Source organism: Haliaeetus leucocephalus, unplaced genomic scaffold, assembly GCF_000737465.1.
Source record: "Haliaeetus leucocephalus isolate CR32 unplaced genomic scaffold, Haliaeetus_leucocephalus-4.0 Scaffold295, whole genome shotgun sequence".
In the NCBI taxonomy this organism is placed as follows: domain Eukaryota; kingdom Metazoa; phylum Chordata; class Aves; order Accipitriformes; family Accipitridae; genus Haliaeetus; species Haliaeetus leucocephalus.
Window position 1 is genome coordinate 3,986,687 of NW_010972731.1, and position 21,113 is coordinate 4,007,799.

The 21,113-nt window shown below is 35.9% G+C and overlaps 1 protein-coding gene and 1 long non-coding RNA gene across 2 annotated transcripts in view; one reads left to right on the forward strand and one right to left on the reverse strand.

The window, feature by feature from the left end:
- On the forward strand, positions 1 to 18,438 carry GPER1 (G protein-coupled estrogen receptor 1). Its single transcript, XM_010570271.1, has 3 exons — positions 1 to 132; positions 6,926 to 7,614; positions 17,540 to 18,438. The coding sequence occupies exons 2-3, from the start codon at positions 6,972 to 6,974 to the stop codon at positions 18,436 to 18,438; spliced, it is 1,542 nt and encodes a 513-aa protein (XP_010568573.1). The 5' UTR covers positions 1 to 132; positions 6,926 to 6,971.
- Positions 7,539 to 21,113, reverse strand: part of LOC104833545 — a 26,825-nt gene continuing 13,250 nt past the window's right edge. The window contains exon 3 of the long non-coding RNA XR_774534.1: positions 7,539 to 8,113. This is a non-coding gene — a long non-coding RNA (uncharacterized LOC104833545). The remainder of the gene's footprint in view (positions 8,114 to 21,113) is intronic.

Consider the following 21,113-nt stretch of genomic DNA (forward strand, 5'->3'; position numbering starts at 1 on the left):
TATTGTAATATATACACCCAGCTTTCTACATAAATAAAAAGGGCTATATGCTCCAAACAATAATTGTATTTCATCTGACTATTCACGGTGAAGTCTCAGCCCATTGTATCTGTGGAGCATTTTCTTGAAAAGGTAAGTGCTTTATATTACTTTGAAAATGCAATGTTTTATTCATCACAAGAGGCTCAAATTGTGAAGCTAAGGCTATTATTTAAAGTTTTTAGTTATCCGTTCTTTAACAACATTTGAACTACACAAAGTAAAATACTGTATCTGGGAAACATCCTCAGAAAGTTGAAATTTATAAAAAAGCTGAAATTTATAATAAAGGTGAGCATTAAACAGAGTAAATGTGAAGACTGTTTTCCGGTAAGTACTTCACTCCCATTGAACTGATGATAGCTAGATGATGAAATACTGGTCAGTGGTCTGGACAAAAGACTCCAACCATTGCCTAAGAGCAGTCTTTTAGAGGATGGACATTGTGGGATAATCCTAACCACACTGCAGGAATTGTATAGGACAGGAAACACGTCAGCTATGCTGCTTGGAGATTATGTTCAGTTACTGCTGATTCATTTATATTCTGGAAAAGTAAAAATAAAAGCTTTCGGTTTCTCAGAAACGGATAGTTTTTCAGAAGGGGAGGATTTCTTAAATCTTTACAACCACAAATACTTGCTCACGTGTAGGAATTTTGACGTTACAAGAAAGATGAATATAGTATTTTACATTTCAGTCTTTCATATACTGCAAGCTGCCCCCATCTTTTAACTTGGCAGACATACTACGAACAGAGAGGACAATTTCACCCCCCAAATTATATGCAGTGTTTCATGGGTTGATGCAGGACACGTCCACCAAGAGCAGAGTTTCACAAGCAATATTATGCGTATTGCTTTATGACTGGATGAAAGAATATTTTCCTTCTAAAGGCTGGTGACAGAATGCAGAAAGACTGCCCTGCCAAACCTTTTATAGAGGAAGAGTTCTGGCTGCCAGGGAGAAACTCCCCATTTTAGGAGCTCTTCTTTCTAGACTTGAAATAAACAAAAGTTTCCTTGAAACCAAGCTCTCCATTTGCAAGAGGTAACCATCAAAGTGGGGATGGGGGACCAAAAGCAAGGAAATCTTAGAGACTAGGTGCTCTCGGTACTGAAAGTAGTCTTTTCACAACTTGCTGTTTTTAAACTGCCTGCTGAACACTATGCTCATTTGCTCAGCTCCATCTGTTGGAAGTGAAGGATAACGTTATCTGCTGTGGTTCAGAAAGTAAAAATGAAATGTATTTGCTTCAACTGCTGACACAAAAGGCAGAGCAGATGATAGTGGGGAAACAGGGCCAGAAAGAGAAAAAGAAAAAAAGCCAAGAAAAAAGTGGGGCCACATGAAGTTAAGGATTCATGTGTGAATGATGGTCAATTAAAACAAAGTGAGGAGGAGCAAAGGTAAAAAAAAGGGACAAAATATTGGAACATGACAATACAGAAAAAGATAATGCAAGTAGCATATTGCAAATTTCCCTCATTAATTAATCTGAGGAGAAACAGGAATAGGCCTGGCTTCTGCCATAGCTTCAATACATGTGAGCTTTGACATGCTATATATTACTCTCAGTTACCGGTGAGTAAATAGAAATAACAAAGTCAGTTTATGTCATAGTATGTTGTGAGAAAAATTAAATTAATTCAGGTCTCGAGGTGTTTGCACTCTAAGCTGACAGATTCCACTAAAAGAGTAAAGGACTCAAGCCCCCCCACCAAGCACAGCATAAACATTACATGCAGTTTGAAATAAAATTTATGTCCCTGCAGTAAATCCAAGAACCAGCAAGAACTGAGGGAATACCAGATTTTCTCACAGCAGAGGAAAATGACATAATAAATTCCTTATTTTTTTTATGATGGAAACTCAAAGCATTTTGACAAAAAATGTGGTTGGCTGCATGGAGATTATGAAATAAAAGATGTGAGAAATAAACAACTCTCCGGTGCTCTGCTGCTCCCATGGAACATATCTTTTTATTTTAAATTAAATTAGTACTACCAAAAGTCTATAAAAATTGGCAAATATGTTCATCTTACTACAGCAAAAGTTGTGAGCTCCTTCATCCCATTATTATTCTAAGCATACATTTACTTTAGTGTAAGGAATGAACGTAACACTTTGGGAATGTTTTAAAACTGTAAAGGCTTACAATTTCTAAGAGTTGCTTTACATGACAGATGAGCACCTTACAGTCATAAGACTTTCTAAAGCTATCCATTCTGATGTAAACAAATGTATAGAGAGGTTATGCCATCTGTGACTATATTCAATCAAGCAGCTGCAGAGGCTGCAAAGAAGTCAGACTTTTCTGACTGGGTTCAATTTATAATCTCAGCTAGAAAACCCTAATGCAGTGACTTCATGAGGTGATGACCAATACATCTTGTAAAGTGCTATATAGCCTCAAGTTTCACTGAAATAGCTATGAAGAGACAAAATATTGCAAAAAAAAAAAAAAATTAGATTGTAGGATAAGGTCATAAGTCAGAAATATATATCTAGGTGGTATGACCATGTTAGAGAGACGAATGTACATGTATTAGCTTGTACAAAGTATTAGGCATGTTTGATTGCAGCCACCTGCACACGAGCCTTTCCTACCACAATCTGAACTCAAAATTGCCATTTGTTCTCTTTCAAATACTTAGTGAGACACCAGAACCAAATAAGAAAATAGTCTGACATTATCATTGTGATTTTTTTTTTTTTTTAAAGCAGAATAAAAACTTCTAGGAATAATTTAAGGGGGGGGGAAATAACGTCTACAGCATTAACTTTAATCTTATTTGCCAAACCAAAAATATTTCAGAATAAGCTACAAACTGCTAGCAGATATTTTTTCTTCTGTGATGAACACTTTACTGAATTCAAGCAAGCATTATGCTCATACTGGCTAACTGTAGCATAGCTGCAAACAGCTTGTTTTGTTAAAATTTTGTTTGTGTGGGTAACCTTAAGGTGTTTTTCTGGAAGTTCCCTTTAAAACAGCACATGTAGAAATTTTTCCCTAAGTCAGAATTTTAATACTTACACTGATTATAATCATATACATATAGTTGCACTGTTATTTCCCCCCAAGTGAGTATGTTAATTCTAGATTGAATAGCTTTTCTTTAGTTTAAATCTCTCCCCAGATGAGGCAAGTTAAAAGACACACGCTTATGTTAGAATAACAACGTCTAGGTGGAGAGCAAGAGTGACATTAACATCATTATTATTTAACAGTAATGTTAAATAATGGTCTGTGGTTATAAACAAGAGTTGTAACCCAAATGAAACTATTCCAGGCATTCCTTGACACCTGTGACAAATGAGGCCTAAACACATCGGTAGCGTCTCCATAATACTGTGCTGGTCCATCGTTAAATATCACAACATGCAAACTGGCAGGTACAGAAAGAGAAACCAAGATGATGCACTTACTTACACAGTACGTTGCAACTACTGGAATATGCTGCATTAAGTCTAATGTTCCTTACTTTGTCTTAAATGCCCAAAGAGTAGCTAAATAAAATAAAAAATACCTTGCTATGGTTAAAGTTGAACCCAGTTATCAGTACCAAGGCCAGATCCTGAGCAAATTTAACCAAGTTTTGGCATCTTGTTTTTCCTGTAGTTTGATGTAAGGCCATATGATTTCCTGGGAAACCCTAAACTATGTCCTTTGTTGCCTTTGCAATTATGCTACCATAAAAGTCCAATGTTGCTAAGCTACTCTGAGATTCTCTGCAAGGACACCAAGCATGGTTAGTTGGCCCATCATGTAAAAGTTGTTGAGAAGATAATGGAGACTTTCACAATACCAGAACTAAATTCAAATGTTCAGCCCTGCAAAAGGCCTGATGGGACTAGAAGGTTACGCTGGAGACTCTGGTGGAAGAGCTCAAAGTGTAAATATTTCTTAACCTCCTGAAACTACTGTGTAGGATGGTAACAAGCAGCTTTCTGCAGATGCTCAAGTGGTCCCACATTCTCTTTCTCTATCCATCACAAAGTACCTATCCTTCACCAGATTAAGCTTCAAACCTCTCTTCTAATAGAAGGCCAAAATTTTACTTACAGTTTCCTTCATTCTTGAGATTTCTCCTGAGTATTTAAGAGATCAATCGTAGAAGTTAGAATTTCATGGTCTTTAGATTCCCAGGAAATAAAGAGAAATCAAAACAGCAGAAAGAAGCCAGAAGAAGTAAGTCTGTCAAGCTCCATGGCTGCAGCTGACTGAATAGCACAGTAGATCACTTTCAGCCATAGAGACAACGGGAAGTAGAGAGTACTTGTGCTATTTCATTAATGAGAAATTCAAATATTCCCCCCCCCCCCCCGTGCTTTAGTATTAAGCATGGAATGTAATTTAGAAATCAGACTGATCACCTTTATTTCAAGAGAGATACTTTGAAATTAAAATCTAGAAGGGGGAAATCACTAGTATGAAGAAATACAAAAGGCCAGCCAGTTGACTACAGTTGTCAGGTTTTGCATGTGTGGTTTGGGGTTTGTTTTTCTTTTTAATTATTCTCCCTCTTCAATGTAAGCACTTTAGTACAAACTTGAGTCCTTCTTAGTGGTTCATACTAAAAATCAGCTGAACAGAAACAAAAGCTCTACTGCAAGCATTTAAGATACATTTCCTCAATTAACAGGACAACAATATTTCCTCCCAACTCCTATCATCTTTGAAAAGATTTTCACTCCACTTTTCTTAAGATTGGTCATATTTAACAATCTATTTTTAAGCTTCAAAATTATACTGACTCTTAATTTGCTTCAGAGACTTCCACCAGTTTTGCCCATCAATGCTTTCCTACATGGTGTACTCCAGCTCAGAGGTTAGAACACAGCCAGAGTTTGACCAGCCAACTTTTCCCCTCCTGCAAGTGTACCTGTAGCACAAAAAAATCTTGCCTGGGTGCGTCAGTCCTTCCTGTAGTGGAATCTCTCCAAAAATAACCTTTTCTAGAAAGGAAGAAACCATGTCTAAAATAGGACAAAGAACAGTGCTGAATCAAAACATAACTCCACAGTTTTATATAAATGAAATTATAATTATATAAGATTATATACACACTTAATCAAGCCACTTTGATAAGTCAACTTTTCTAATTAAAACCAGTATTAGAATTCCAATTTTGAGGAGAGATTAGAAATATCAGAAATATGAAGTAGTGTCAGAGGTAACAACCATAAATGAACTGTCAAAGAGTATTAAGACACTGACTTATCTATAATGAACACTGGTTAAAAACATTAATGCATCTTTATGAACTTTACCAATTTAAAGTTACTTTCACTTTAAGAGTTAACATCACCAGAATCCCTTTATGGAAAATGCATCATGTACAACTAAGTATATCGGTCTTGTTACTAATACAACTGTATAGAAACTTCTATAAGAACTCCACTGCTCTGTCTTTGCCTGATGTACTGTCTATGTACATTGCTTGTACAGACCAGCTTTGCACACAACAAAGTAAAAACACTAAACTCAAATCTAACACAAAACTTAAATCCTTGTGAATAAAGAAGGATTTTTTTTTTTTGCCAGAGAACAACATTCTACACTGTAAAAATGCCTATGTATTTAACTTTTTCCAGTACTAAGAACCTTAATCAGATATTCAAAATTAATTAGGAATAGTGAGTTCATTACCTTATGTTTAAAAATATTTATCCTTTGTAACTAAAAACCAAAAATATGTTATTTTCTGCATCAATCAGTACAAGGAACACAAAAGTTTCTTTTAGAAATTGAGTTCATTATGCTTTTAGGTGGTCTGTAAAATTTATATATCCATATCTATTACACTCAAGTTTTTCATGAGTACATATTATGCTCTCCTACAAAGCTTTTTGGCTTAAAAAAGGATCCTCCAAATGCTTATATGGTAGCAGAATTATTATATCAACATATCATAGCGTCATTACAGCTCACAGCCTATCCATATTACTCTTAAAATTCCCTATTTTCAGGAATTTACAACTCAGCTGTAGAAAAACGTCCCTTGCTAAAACTTTATCAATAGGCTTATAATGCACCAGTAATCATTTTCTCAAATTCATGTATGCAGAAAAGCATTTTTTTTTTCAGTTTTATGCAACAGCTACATCTAAAAATGACAGTATTATTAATGTATAAAGATGTTTTAGTATGAAAGCAGTTTGTTCATAACAGTTCTTAAACATCCACATTAATTTTATATGGGGTCCTCAGTGCAGACTGCAGTTATGAAAGGCTTTTTTTTCATAACAGAAAGGAAGCAAAACTAAAACAAAGAAAGGAATGTGACTCTTGCCTCATATTGTGATTATCTTTGCATTTTCCTCAATATGCAGTGTGAGCCCCGAGACTGTCAGCTGGGTTCAAATTATACAAAATTCCCAACCTTGCAACAGTACAATGAAGCTATTTTGTGGCTGTAGCTGGAACCCACGCACAAGAGTTGCCCTGCGTACTGCCTTATCTTTTTTTGGCAAGATGGTGAGGAAAAGCAGCTCCACCTAATCACAGAGCCAATTCCTTCCTCACCTGCCAAACAGCCAACTCTTCCATTTATTCTACAGGCGACATGAGTGCACTGAATCCTGGCTGTTGTCTACAAAGCTGAGCTGCAGTAAAGTCCTGTCTGCATCAAGTGAGGAAAAGGGGGTAGTGGTGAGAGCAGGAACCAGATAAAAAATAAAAAGGCAGATTTCTCCGGCTAAAAATATTTTGCAAGCTAGCTGAAAATTAACATATGAACATAAAATCCACCCAAAAAATTACTACATTTCTTCTGAACAAATGGTTCATACTCCTGACTGCGCATAATATTTAACGCACAAATTAAAGACATTACAAACTGTACTTTAAAACCTGCTTCACCTTCCTTTTCCATTTCAGTTTCAAACTCCATTGAACAGGAAATAAGCACGGTGTAGAAGGAAGGATGACTTCTCACAACATGACGTGGATCAGCTACCCAAGCAAGAACTTGGCTTTCATCTCCCCAGAAGAAATTGAAGCCTTCATAGCTTCTCAAAACATCATATCAAGACTTATGCACTGTTATATCGCCTTTTTTGTACCAACAGGATTAATAGCTGGCATATGTATTTTGATTGTTTTCATAAAGAATTATGTGCAGTACAAAGTCATAGAAAATTTAGACTTACTTCTTCTACACTTCACCATCAGCAACATTATAATGATTTTTTTATCATTTACTGTCATTACTAGACCTGACTACTTAAAAGCAACCCACTACACGTGTAACATACTGTCATTTTTTTTCAACTTCAGTTATTTCAATTCTCAGCATGTTTTGATTTTGACGCTTCTCATACTATTACTCAAGAGATTTCCACCAAGGACTGCTCTTAGCAAAGCAACGCAAAGACCCATATTGTGTGTTGGATTTGTACTTATATATGCCTTCTGTTTGTCACTGACTGAGGCAGTACTGGTTGGCACAGATAACTATCACTTGGAAACAGACTGCCAGTTAGATCCATTGTTTGCATGGCCTGAGTATGAGATCATTAAATTCACCTTTGGATTTGGAATCCCATCATTTCTTCAGATACTCTGTTTTACTGTTCTTTTCGCTAAAAAAGCACCTGCTGAAGCTCCAGCCTTACAACAGCACATTCGTACTTACCCTGCTGCGTATATTATAAGCATAACAATATTTATATGCCACCTATTTTATAACATTATGATTCTCTTCAGGACAACACTCAAATTACAGAAGAGCATTGGAACTCCAAAGAATGAGCTTGTGATGAATATTGCAGAAATAGTGTTGTTCTGCGAGAGCTGTGTTAGTTTGGTATTTATACTTTGTTTTCATAAGCCATGCAAGGATGAAATACTTAAAGTCATACAGAACTGCCGAAGGGAAAACACTGCCAACAATCACCTTGAAATACCAGTAACAACTATGACCCATGAAAGTGGGTCTCAGTAATACTTCCTGTTCTGAAGAACTGTCAATCCACTTTGCTTTTGGTTTGGTTTTTTACTTTTTCAAAAAAGGATAATTGTTCCTTCTTTAGAACCCAAACTTGGACTATCTTACAGCTAGCAGTGCTGGAAGGAAAAAAAAAAAAAAAAAAAGGACATTTAGTTCTAGTATTTGCAGTGATCTATGAGAAAACACGCAGGGTCTGGGGTTGTTTGGTTTTGGGGGGGGGGGGTGCCCATATATATATTTAAATCACCTATTTTCTGCAAGTGTTACTTCAAAGCCAAGCAGAAAGAAAAGTACTGTTGCCATAGAGGTGTGCTTTTGTAATAATATCAATTCCCCAGCAAAGATGCAAACAAAAACAGCAGAAAGCAACTTTGAACAAAGGTAAAAATCTGCAGCCAAAGCATTTTCCCAGGTGTGCTTCCTCTTTTGACTTCTTACTTTACAAACTACTTATTTTTATAACATTGGTAAATTCCAGCAGCAGCAGCGAAGTATGGCTTAAGACACATTAGGATTCTGAAATAGTATGTGATACTGTAAGTCTGCTCTTACTTTTTTTTATGTTACATATATATACATGCACACAAACTGAGCTTTTTTTCCCTTTTTCCATTTTCCTCTTCTACTTTTGTTTGAACCCTTAGGTTTTTGTCTCAACTCTTGTGCCAAAAAAAAAAAAAAAAGATTCAAATTAATGGAAACACTGGTCCATAAAGGAAAGCTTTGTGAGGCACTGAACTGGAACAATCAACAGGATGGCTAATTAAAATTTTGTGCAAGAATGAAAGCTTTTTGTTAATGTACTCTCAGCTTCAACTTTGCATTAAGACTTACAGCAATTATTGATTTAAGCCATTCTTGATGAGTTCATTCAGAAGTATGACGTTGCATGCCTTGGAAGAGTCACATTCAATAATATATTAACTAAAAAAACCACAAAACGAAACAAAACAAAACGTGGGAAAAAACAAACAAACAAACAAACAAAAACCACCAGAAAAGCCAGCCCAGAACAGTATAACTAAGGCATGTTTTTAAGAAGGCAACAAAAGCAGAGCCCCAGTTCCAAACTGAAATCAGGGCTCTGCTGGAGACAAGATAGGAGCATCATACAGTTAGATGAGAATTCATAAATGGTGCAAAATGGGGAAAAAAAATCTGAATCAGAGAATAAAACAGCTGTGATAGAAGTTCAGATGTAGCCCTGCAGAATCGGTAGCCAACGCAGGCTGAGATGTAGGTGCAGAGTTTTAAATGCTTGCTTTGAGCACATTGTTACTGCAACCGAATTTGGCCAGGAGCCATCTTACACATTTGGCTTCAGTTTCAGCTTTTCCTCTCATAGAGGTGGAGAGAACGGAAATAACAGGGAAGGCACAAAATTGTACTAGATCTTGGATAAAATACATAGACTTAGATTGCAAAGTTATAAAAACACAGTGATGTGACAAGGAAGGCTTCTGAGAAAAGCCACTTTAATGCTTAAATATGAGCCTTTGCATGACACCTGGATGCTAACGGAACTGCTAGATTTTTTTTGCAGTCCTGTGCTTTGGAAGGTCTTCCTGACGGGGTCCAGATTTGCGTGGATGGCTGGCGCAAATCAGCATGGGCTGCCTAAGACAGAGAAAAGTGAGCACTGATTGATCAAGAGGAACACCTTCCGCAAAACAACAGCCAAGTGCATAAATGGAAGAATAAAGGACATTTGTTCAATAATAATACAGTAGGTAGATCTAGTATCTAGATATATGGATCTAGTCTTACACATCCAAGTCATTAAGTTTATGGACCATGACTGTATCACATGCAAATAAAGGGCAATATGTAGACTATGACCATAAGGATCAACATTTCTGCAAGATGTAAAAATCAACTGGTAGGATGTCTGCCTGTTTTCCAGTTCAATTTTGTTCTGCTGCCAGCATGAACAGATGGATAATTAAAGAACACTACATATAAACAGATCATTATAGAACCTGGTCAGAAAAGAAGTACATAGATAAGAATGATCTCCTTTGAATACGAGAGCCAATTTCATACTTGTGAAAGGATTTCTCAGCTGGCATCAGAGGTTTTGTTTTGTACCTGAGAAGAGGGAGATTTCAACAACACGGACCAAAGATCAGCCCTGCAGAAAGAAGTTTGAAGAGAAGAGTTGCAAGAGCTGTACGTTGGTGAAAAAGCTGACAGACTGAGTGAAAGAGTATGTCAGAAGATGCAAGCTGTTTATCCCAATTCAGACAGAGTATCATAGCTTCAGCTGCGCCATGGATAAGTAGGTTATCTTCTAGTATGGGAATTATGCATAAAGGATTCTACTTTATTCACTGCTTCCATATATTTTATATTTGAGGATGAAAGAATAAATATTGTACTGTTTCTGAGTCCTGAGTTACTGTTAAAGGTGCCTAAAAGAAAACCTAGTCAGTAAATGTTGGCTCTAGTTAATGTTGGCTGGGACTTGGAAACTGGTCTAATGGTGAGTGAATCACAATAATGCACCTGTAAGGAGCCTGAAGGTTCAACATGGGTGGAAGGATGCTTCATGATACTCTCAGCAAGGTACACAGCTAAAGCAGAGCCATAACCAAATGTCTCAGAGAAATAAAACCTGCAGGGGCCTACTGTCAGGTCTAGGATTTTGGAACGAGTACATCTTGTCAAGAATGAACTGCTTTGTACAAGTCTGTGAGTACTTCTGGGTATAGCTTCTGGCTGCCATCTGTGAGATCCAAGCGAATGTACTCTGGTCTGTTCCCTGTCCACGGCTGCTGTCGTGGGAAAAAACAGAGTATTTTCTGGATGGCTGGTTATATAGTCATAAAGGAATCTCAATGTACAACGAAAAGACTTTGTAACTGAATAGGAGAAAACAAAGGTAAATGGGAGAGAAGAGGTTGAAAAATGCAGAACAGTAATTCAGTTATTAATATAACTTACAGTAATACAGAAATGTTTTGTTAAATCATTCTTGATAAAGTTATTCAGAGCTTACATTAAAATTCAGGACAAGGAATGTGCAGTTCTAGAGAAAATCTACTTGCATCCACCTAGATGGAATATGGTGGCAAACACCCCTATGTGCAGTAGGGGAAGGAACAGAAACAGTCCCCAAAATGCATTCTAAATAGTCTGATATGAGGAAGAAAAGAGCAGCTTTGGCTAAGATTAAAAGTAATAATTTTTAAATTATTAATAATTTGAAGTGTATTTTTAAGAACCAAATAAAATTTCCCTGCTCGGAGAGATTCCCCCCCCCCCCCCATGCCAGCAACAGCTTTGTTGAACACTTACTTCTTCCAGGCTTCACCTAGTTTTGAACAGTATGTTCCAGCAGAAATAGAGCATATATTTTTATAGGCACGCTGTCAAAATTAACTAAAGGGATATACTGGAAAATTCAAAGAAGAATATTTTACTTCTGTACTGGTAATATTCGTATCTTTCTAAGACTTTGGCCTGCTTTTGAAAAAACCCTTCCATTCAGTAAAAGAAGAGAAATCAGCAGGCTGCCTAAGTTTAAGCATGAATTTCTGAGTTGGTAACGTGTTTTGGAAAAGAACATGTAGAGAGTAAGGACTCATCTTTGCTGAACCAGCTGGTTCAAATTTGATCTGATCCCATTGCAAAACAACATCTGAGCTAAAGAGAGACTGGATTTGCACACTTGAATCATAACTCAAGCTGCTACACCCTTATATGTATTACTAAGCCTGGCCTTAGTTACATTCTGATTTCAAACTTAAAGACCCTGAAAGGGCTACAGCATTATTTATCTCAGTTTTGAGGTAGTTGCAGAAGATCTGGGGTACGGTGAAAGCTCAAGCAGTTCAGCCAAAATAAATCCTCTATGTAATGTTTACACCATATATGTTGCATGACAAATTGATTCACTAATGGCTAGAATGAAAGAATACATTTCACTTCCATGGTACAAGTGTCCAGCAAAGGACTGCCAGACTCAACTACTAAAGTAAAACAAGTGATACTTTATGAATTTTATTTTTTAATCGCATTTGGATAGAGCCTGAAGTCCTATGATCAATCATCTTTCACTATACAACATTTTGTGGTCCAATTTTGTAAAATTTTTATATTATCCCCCAAGAGTTTTGTGATATGCACTTTAAGAAAAATTAAAAGTTTTTACCAGAATAGTTTGAATGGATGCAGGTGTTGTCCCTGCAAAAGAAAAGGCTGAACTTTTAAAAATTATTTTTACTAAAAAAATGCATTCTCAGAATTATTGGCAACTGAAAAGCCTAAACACACAAAATACAATCTATCCAAGGTTTTCTGCAGGCACAGAACACAATTAATTCCAACTGAAACTAAGTTTGATTATTTGCAAGACAGGGAAAGTTACTGAGGCTGGACAGGATAAAGTATGAGGGTGCTTTAGAACAGAGTAACGGATGCAGACAGATGTCATTCAGTGGTTAAAAAAGGGTCAGAGTCAGCATCCATGCCAATAGAAAGTTGAGAGAGAATTTGGAGGAGGAGATGAATCTGCTTGCAAAACTTCATGGACTTCATTACAACAGCATCTGTATTTCCTCTGGACATAATTTCAATAGAGATTCTTAAACAAATCTTATTTCTTCTGCATATGGTTATGTTACACTGTAAGCATTCCAACACAATTTTAATTTATGCTTCCTTCCCCTTCCGTGCAATACAGTACCTTACTTTCTTTCAGCTTTATACACCCTGGCCCTGATCTAATTTCTCCAGGACTCAACAGCTTCATACCCAAAGCACTTCCACACTTCTGACAGAACCCAACAGCTCTTACATCCTACAGGGCTTATCCTGCTTATCGTCCCGCTGGAGAGGCTGCCGTGGAGTGGTGGCTCAAGAGCTGTGATATACCAGACCTCTGACGTTGTTCTCTCCTATACTCACACCTCCCGCTTTCTTCCTCTTCAGCTGTCACCCTTTTGCAACAGAATAGCAGGCGCATATGTCGAAGTCTGCTAAATTATACCTAATAGACGATATTCCGTGTATATTGACTACTACAGATTTAAAAATAAACTGCTAGGAAAACTTTAAATGCTGGATTATTGAGGTCTGACATCATATGAACGCTATCGCACCAGTTGCTTTCACACGTTCTCAGCAACAATCGAGATAAGGTACATCAGGCTGAACTGTAATACTTAATACTCTCGCAACTGTGAATAAGTATGGATCATTAAGGCACTCCCTATAAAGTCCCCATGGAATATCAGCAACTGACAGGGAAAGGGTACCAGAAGCTGCTAAAATTAGTTTTAAGCATTTTATGGAATATGGAAGTGATGAACGGTGAGATTAAGACAGATTAATCAGTAACAATAATTTGACTGCATAAACAAGAGCCTGAAGGTGTTGTCATCTGTTTTAGGAAACAGGATTCACATGATCATCTCATAATATATTTAGTGAAATACAGAACTCACTGATTACAATATAAAAATACAATATAATAATACTAGATTTGTCCTCTTATATTTCGTAGTTCCACTAGCAGGAAAAACAGCTACTTTGTGGGTCTTTCAAAAGACAATTTCCTAACAATTCTGGAAGCATGGCACAGTGACATATTTCTTATCATTAATTCAAACAAGAAAATTAGCACTCAAGAATTATACATTTTAATAGCAAATCAGCTGATATTCACAGCTAGGAAAACAAGGACAGACAGACCAGATGATTATCAAATCCAGGCCCCCATAATTACAAACAACTAACACCCAGAAGCTAACATTACACATAAAGGAAAGTAAAAAATCCCTCTGGCCCGTACAAGATCAGTGAAAGCTCTGAAGGACAGAATTAAGTACAGCAAAACCACATGATCAACAAACAACAATAAAGACTCTTTATAATGCTGTTCTTTGGGACAGCAAAAAATTAAGACCTTCAAAGCTGGTATCACAAGATTTTTCCAACATTACAATTATTCCAGTCCTATAACGCAATCATATTTGTACACTTCCCAAAGCAAAACACTTTAGGCTCTCTGCCCTCATAACCCTGTAGAAAGATACTCCAGAAAGCCAATCCACACACAGTGGAAGTCCAGAAAATCTTCACCAACGCTAATTTGTGCAAACTTTCCTTTAAGCTAAGTAATAATCTATTCCAAAACTATTTATGAAGAGCCATCACGTAAGAACACCTTAAAAAACATTTTGAGTAACACTGCCAAAATCCTGTGTTCCTACGCACAGTGCGTTACAAAAAATCAGTAAATAATATATTTGCCTTGCTGGCACTAGAAGGCAAAGTGCCTTCTAGTCCCAAAGCCACTTTTGTAAAGACATTTTGCTTCACTTTTCTACATACGAGATCTATTGTAATCTAAAAATATTTGACCACTGTAACATATGCAACACATCCATTATAATGACATGTTAATTCTTTACTCCACACTTCTGAAACTGTAACATTGTCTTCTCAAAATCCTGAATGCTGAGATCCAATTCATCTTATTCCAGTAGCAGTAGAATGCTGCATCAATGTACAGCATATCCATTCATGCCACTTAACATTCAGGTATCAGATCAATATAATCATAAAAAACAACTTACACAAATAAAATATTTCTCTTATGAGAAAGGTTTAACTTTCTTCCCGTTCCAAGCATTCTGGCCACCAGTAGGTGGTGTTTCTGGAAATGTCAAGTAGTTTTTTCCCCCCTACAGATGAAATGCAAAACTCCACCTGCAATACTGGTGTTTTTATGCAAGACTGAGGCTCCACATGCTCTGCAAAATAAGCTTATTTTATCCATGTGATTTTGAGCTGAGCAATTCTAAGAAGTGTGAGAATGATGATGTGTACCTGAAAATTTTAATACAAACAGGCAAAACGGGATCGACTTGAAGGTAGGAAAACTGAAATTTATATTGTCAGTTTAGCAAATGACCCTTCTCAGCTGTTAGATTTCTCTCAATCAAATATCTCTCTTTAGATTGTCCAGAGGCTTTTAAAAAATACCATGTATAACAGTAATTATTGCTTTATAGCTCTGTAAGATATGGTTAGCTACAATTTGCAAATAAATCTCAATTATTGATCAGCATAGCTGTAGGTTTGAATGGACTATATAATTTGAAAAAATGCTAGAGGCAGAAAGGAGGGTGAAATGAACATTAGGCAAAATAAAACTGACAAATAATGAGAGGAAAGATGCTTCACTAGTTCTAGTAAAAAAGAAACCAGCAGAAACGGGGTTAATTCTAGCCTTATAAGGCTGTTCAGCAGCACTTCAACTGCACACAAATTAGAACAACCCTGGGAATCTATAAAGCTTGTTTTATTGCCAAGGACATGCAGCAAGATCTGCATTTTGCTGTTGTAAACTATCCTTTATTTAAGACGTTTTAAAACAGAACAGACTTTTATATGATTTTTTTTACTGCTGAATCGTCAACAGGTGGCATTCACTGCAGCTTTGCACACCTAAATACAAGTTTTTACTGACACGACAGTCGAAGTTGACACATCCATTAAGCGTGTACCCGAGCAAGAACCAGCCTTCTGTTGTCTGGAGGAAAATCAGCTCTGGAGAAATGGAATTAAGGTAAAATAAAGTGTTTCAGAGTATATGGTTACTTGTAATGCTTGTAATTGCTTGGCTTTTGGTGGCCTTTCAGATGTAATTAAAATCTGACCACAGACCGACCTTTTAAAATTAATTGCTTAGACTGTTAACTTATCTTTTATTGTATTTAAAGCAGTTTTACTGCCTTATTCAAAAATAAAAGGATTTTACATAAAAGACAACAGTTCATGTCTGACTTCCGTAGCTGCTTGAAACAAACACCGAACCTTCTTCAATAAGTGTAATTTCATACGGATATGTTAGCATAAAGGTTTACATTATGAAAATTATTCAAAACATAGCAACAGCTACTGTGTACTTATGCCTATTTCATTAAGAAATAAAAGCTTTGGAACTGATATCTTTATTTAAGTACTGCCAGCTACTTCCAATAACTTGAACACATTTAAGCAAACTCAGAGCTGTATTTCTCACTGAAAATATTTTAACACCCCTACTCCATTAGTGGTTTGCTCCTTTTTCTCCCCAGAATGTGTATCAGCAGGATTAAAGTCACTAAAATATGCATGAATATGCATAAACTTTACTAGTAAACAATTTAACTTTTTTTTTTTAAATATGTTTTAGTGTAATTAAAATCAAGGGTTTGGTGGTAAGATGAAGATTAAAGCAATTCAAAATATTTAAATTTAACACAAAATACCCTGAGATATCACTTTCTTGCTGTTTTATTTGTTTGGGGTGTCTTTTGTTTGTTTGCTTTTCTTTTAAATAAACTTCTAGCAATGCTTCAAGTCCATAGCATTCAACATTTATAAGTAAACAAATCAGATAACCAATATTTTCCATTCCTATCTGGAAGTCAGTGCAATACAATTAATCACAAAGAAAAGCAAATTGAGTATAATAATGTTGGTGTAAATCAATATGTTGCTTGTAATACCTTAATTTCTAAAATTTGCTTTGTCCTTCCCACTGAAAGCAGAAGGAACGAACTGCTTTTCATCTCCATTGCCTTCTCAGCCGCAGACTCTGCTACTTAATAGCCTTACAAGCTGATGATGGAATAAATACATATATTTTTATACATATATATTAAAAAAATAAAGGTTTTCTTCAGTAGGCTAAACTCACTCATCTGATTTTCTATATTTCTACATTTTCCAATGCTGAATCCCTCAAGGGTACACAAAATTTTAACAGATCTGCCTTCACATTATATTATCATCCAGAAGAAATATAAATTCTTTTAACTGAACTTTTGTATACATATTCAAACATGATGTTTCCTACAACCTCAGCTGTGTATGTTAAGTTAGCAGAAGCATGTGGTACAATGCTGGAGTATGAGATTAATCATTTTCTATTTACAAATTGCAGGTCCATGGATGTTCATTGATTATTAAAAGAAAACAAATGGAGCTAAAATTCTACCACCTTCCAACCTGCGTGAAGAAACACTGTTGATGAAAAGCTTTTATTAAAGAGACCCAAGTACCATAATGGTAAAAAGATTCCTACATCATCTTAAGGCATACAGGAACTACAAATTCTCTCATTTGCAATGTATATAGTGTCCTGTAAAAAACATTAAGAAACTTACTATTTGTACTGCTATATTTCAGTCAATTTTAAGTCTAATTAATTTGACTTGTAAAGAATTTTTATTCCTATACAAAAGTGTACATCTTTTTCCATTCCAATCAAAATGCTTACTATGAACTTAGCTGAAAGCAACCAAAAAGCTGATTTTTTTGGCATTACCACCAAACTGTGAGTACTAATAACTTTTCTGCAGATATTTTAACCATGGAAACTTATTCTGCCTCAATATCACCTGTTATATGTAACAGCACAACTTTTAACCTAAATGGATCACATTTGTGTAATGAAAGCATATCTTCTAGATTAGCAGATAAATCAGAACACCAACAATATGTTATTGGTCTTTTCTTATCATGTCTTTACACGATATTTCTTTTTCCTATTGGTTTTGTAGGAAACATTCTGATACTGGTTGTCAACATAAGCTTTCGTGAAAAAATGACTATTCCAGACCTTTACTTTATAAATCTTGCAGTAGCTGATCTCATTTTAGTTGCTGATTCTCTCATTGAGGTTTTTAACCTTGATGAAAAGTATTATGATATCACTATTATTTGTACCTTTATGTCTTTGTTCCTTCAGATCAACATGTATAGCAGCATTTTCTTTCTGACATGGATGAGTTTTGACAGATACTTAGCACTGGCAAAAGTAATGAGGTCCAACATATTTCGCACTATGCAACACGCTAGATTAAGCTGTGGTCTCATATGGATGGCGTCTATTTCTGCAGCACTAGTTCCATTTACAGCTGTGCATTTACAACACACCGGAGAGGTCTATTTTTGTTTTGCAGATGTAAAAGAAATCCAGTGGCTAGAAATAACCTTGGGGTTTATTATCCCTTTTGTGATCATCGGTCTTTGTTACTCATTAATTGTTCGAGTTCTTATAAAAGCACACAAGCATAGGAGTCTTCGTCTGCGGCGACAAAAGGCTCTTAGAATGATTTTTGTTGTTGTCTTGGTTTTCTTTATCTGCTGGCTACCTGAAAATGTCTTCATTAGTGTTCAACTTCTTCAAAAGAAAAGCGAGCCTGTCTCTTCAAGCAGCCCATCCTTCAGACATGATTATCCTTTAACAGGACATATTGTGAACCTAGCAGCTTTTTCTAATAGCTGTTTGAACCCCTTAATTTACAGTTTTCTAGGGGAAACCTTCAGAGACAAACTGCGACTGTATATTGAACAGAAAACAAAAATGTCAACATTACACCGCTTTTGTCAGGCTGCCTTAACGTCTGTCATTCCTGACAGTAATGAGCAATCAGAAGTCTGATTAAGTAGCGGTTGTCTAAAACATACGACTGTGAAGTTGTGCAAATAGTGAACAAAATGCTTGCTACTAACGGAAAAAAGTGCGTTTGTATATGTATAGTATCGCTCTACTGAGTACTGAAGGTTTATATTCAAAATGTTTTTATGACAAGACTTTAATGTAGAAGAATATGTTTTAGTCAGATTTATATTTAATTATGAACAGCATTATTAAAAGCTGAGCACTGAAGAAGCTTTATTTTGTATTATACATGTATGAATGACAATACAGGAGAAAATTTTATCAAGTTAGGAAGACTCTAGATGTAACCTGATTATCAGAGATGCTACCTTTGCTGGTGTATATGAGGCACTTGCAATGAAATAATGAAGCTGCCATAGCAGTGGGAAAAAATCATTACAATGTATTGATGTGGAGATGCAGAAAACATTGATTTTTTTCATCCAAATATGTTAAGATAAATGACTTTGCTTAGAAGAACTACATAGTACTATCGTCACTGTATTCTAGCATGTCTTCCACAATTAACTTTTTTTAAAACTTAATATAATCTAGCATGGTGATGAGTTTTCGTCTCAAATGTAATCTACTGTTTACATCAGTACTTGATCAAAACTGAAATCACCTGTAACTCTATTGCTCATCTCAAAGAACTTCACAGAAGCAAAATGTAATTCTGTCTTCTAAGGATTGCCCAAGACGGTCTTTCCCAGTACAGACATAATTGGGCCTTTTGTCAAAAATGCCTGTGCACGTTTATGTACATTCACTTCTGCCTTCAGATTTAAATGCAAGTTGCATGAGATCTCCTTACATTTAGCAGGCCTATTTTGTTTGCCAGAACAAAGTGTTGTGGCTTTAAAAAAAGTCACATCCTACAAAAGAGTATAAAAATTGCTTATGAAAACGACAGAAGCCTCAGTTTTTAGAAAGGAAGAACTTATGTAAAAGGGAGTGTGATTAGCTATTACCAGATTTGCACTTCGTGCACCGTCCATCCCACCTCCAGAAACCACTGGGCTTTCAAGATTTTAAGATGCATGTTGGTTGCTTTGTTCATTTGAAGATTAATTATACTAAGAAAACAAATGTTAGCACCACATACTTGAAAACAATAGTTTTTAATTTCTACTAGAAAATAATTGGGTTTTAAATCTGATTGATTTTTGGCACAGTTTACTGCTGAACTTGTTCAGAAGAAGCTATAAAGTTCCTAGAGATCAGTATGCAAGATCATTAAAACATCACTTCCTGCATCTCTGAAGTTAACAAACTAATTTCACCTCTGTGCTCATTGACTTAAGCACCAGAACTCTGCAGAATAAGATGCTTTGTCTTATTTTCAAATGTCATATATGAATTAATTAGCACATGAATGGATTTTAAAGGATTTTTAAACATAGACACTTAAACAATGACTGAAGTTACTCAGTAATAAAGAAAACAGTGAAAACAATGATTCCACTCATATTTCTCATGAAATATTTCGAGCTTCCTAGTGGAAGCTTTGGCCACAAAAGACTTGACCCATAAACAGAAAGGCCACAAGATGATGGCTGAATGTGAAATAGATAGCTAGATATTCCTGCAACTGAAACAGGAACTGCAGGGTGGAGTTTGCAGCAACTGCTGATTATTTGCAAGTGACCGCTAATCACAGTCTAAGGAAAAATGTCATTTAGTCACATCTTCCCTGTAGAACACCAAATACATCTTCTCTCAAGAAAGATGCAAGCATTGCCATGCCTTCTCTGTATAAAACGAGTTGCTAAACACCACTTAGCAAGAAACCTCACACCATTGTGCTACATCACACATAGCCCTTTTTCTTCATTATTTTCACTTCTGGAATTAGCCATAATTACTCATATCCTATTGACTGCCAATGTACATTAATCACACCTTGAAAGACGGCTATTTCAGACAACACAGAACTGAAGGAATGGATAATTCTCTTGGCAATGCAATTCTGTGAAGTAAGACACACCTTCTGAGATTAAAGATATATTAGGTTTGTGTAATCTTGACACTTGCCATGAATAAATAACTTATTTGAAGTTACAGGAATACACTTTCCCAATTGTAGTTGTTGCTTATTTTGGTTTTATAGGAGTAAACTCCTTTCCCCTCCTCCTCCGTTCCAATATAGGAATATGGGTTTTGATCATGGCTATGGTAGAAGCCCTTTCATCACTACTGTAGATAACAAATCAAGAAAGTGTCTTTGCTCAGAGCTTATAATAATAAACAGACAGTAATAGCAAATGCCTGCTCATACATACTATGAAAGAGTTTGTTTCTACATGATCGTATTCAGCAATATCCTGATATCACAGTGAAATCTAGAAAAGATCAAATTACTATAGTATGAAGAAAACCGTATTTACTCAACCTGAAACAACCTATTGCATGTTCAAAACCAAATTACAAATCTAAACTACCTGATGAATTTCCTACTGTTGATATTTTGGTCCAGGCTTATGAACTGTGCCTGAAATGACTAAATTTAAACATACTACTTTAAATAAAAAATACTCTCCCGGATGAAAAAAATGGCACACTTCTTCCTAACACCTTTTTTTTTTTAACATTAACTATGTACAAAGTAATACTTACAGAAATGCCATACAGCTTTCATGTATTTATATATACAACATGCTTTCTGCAGCCCATCA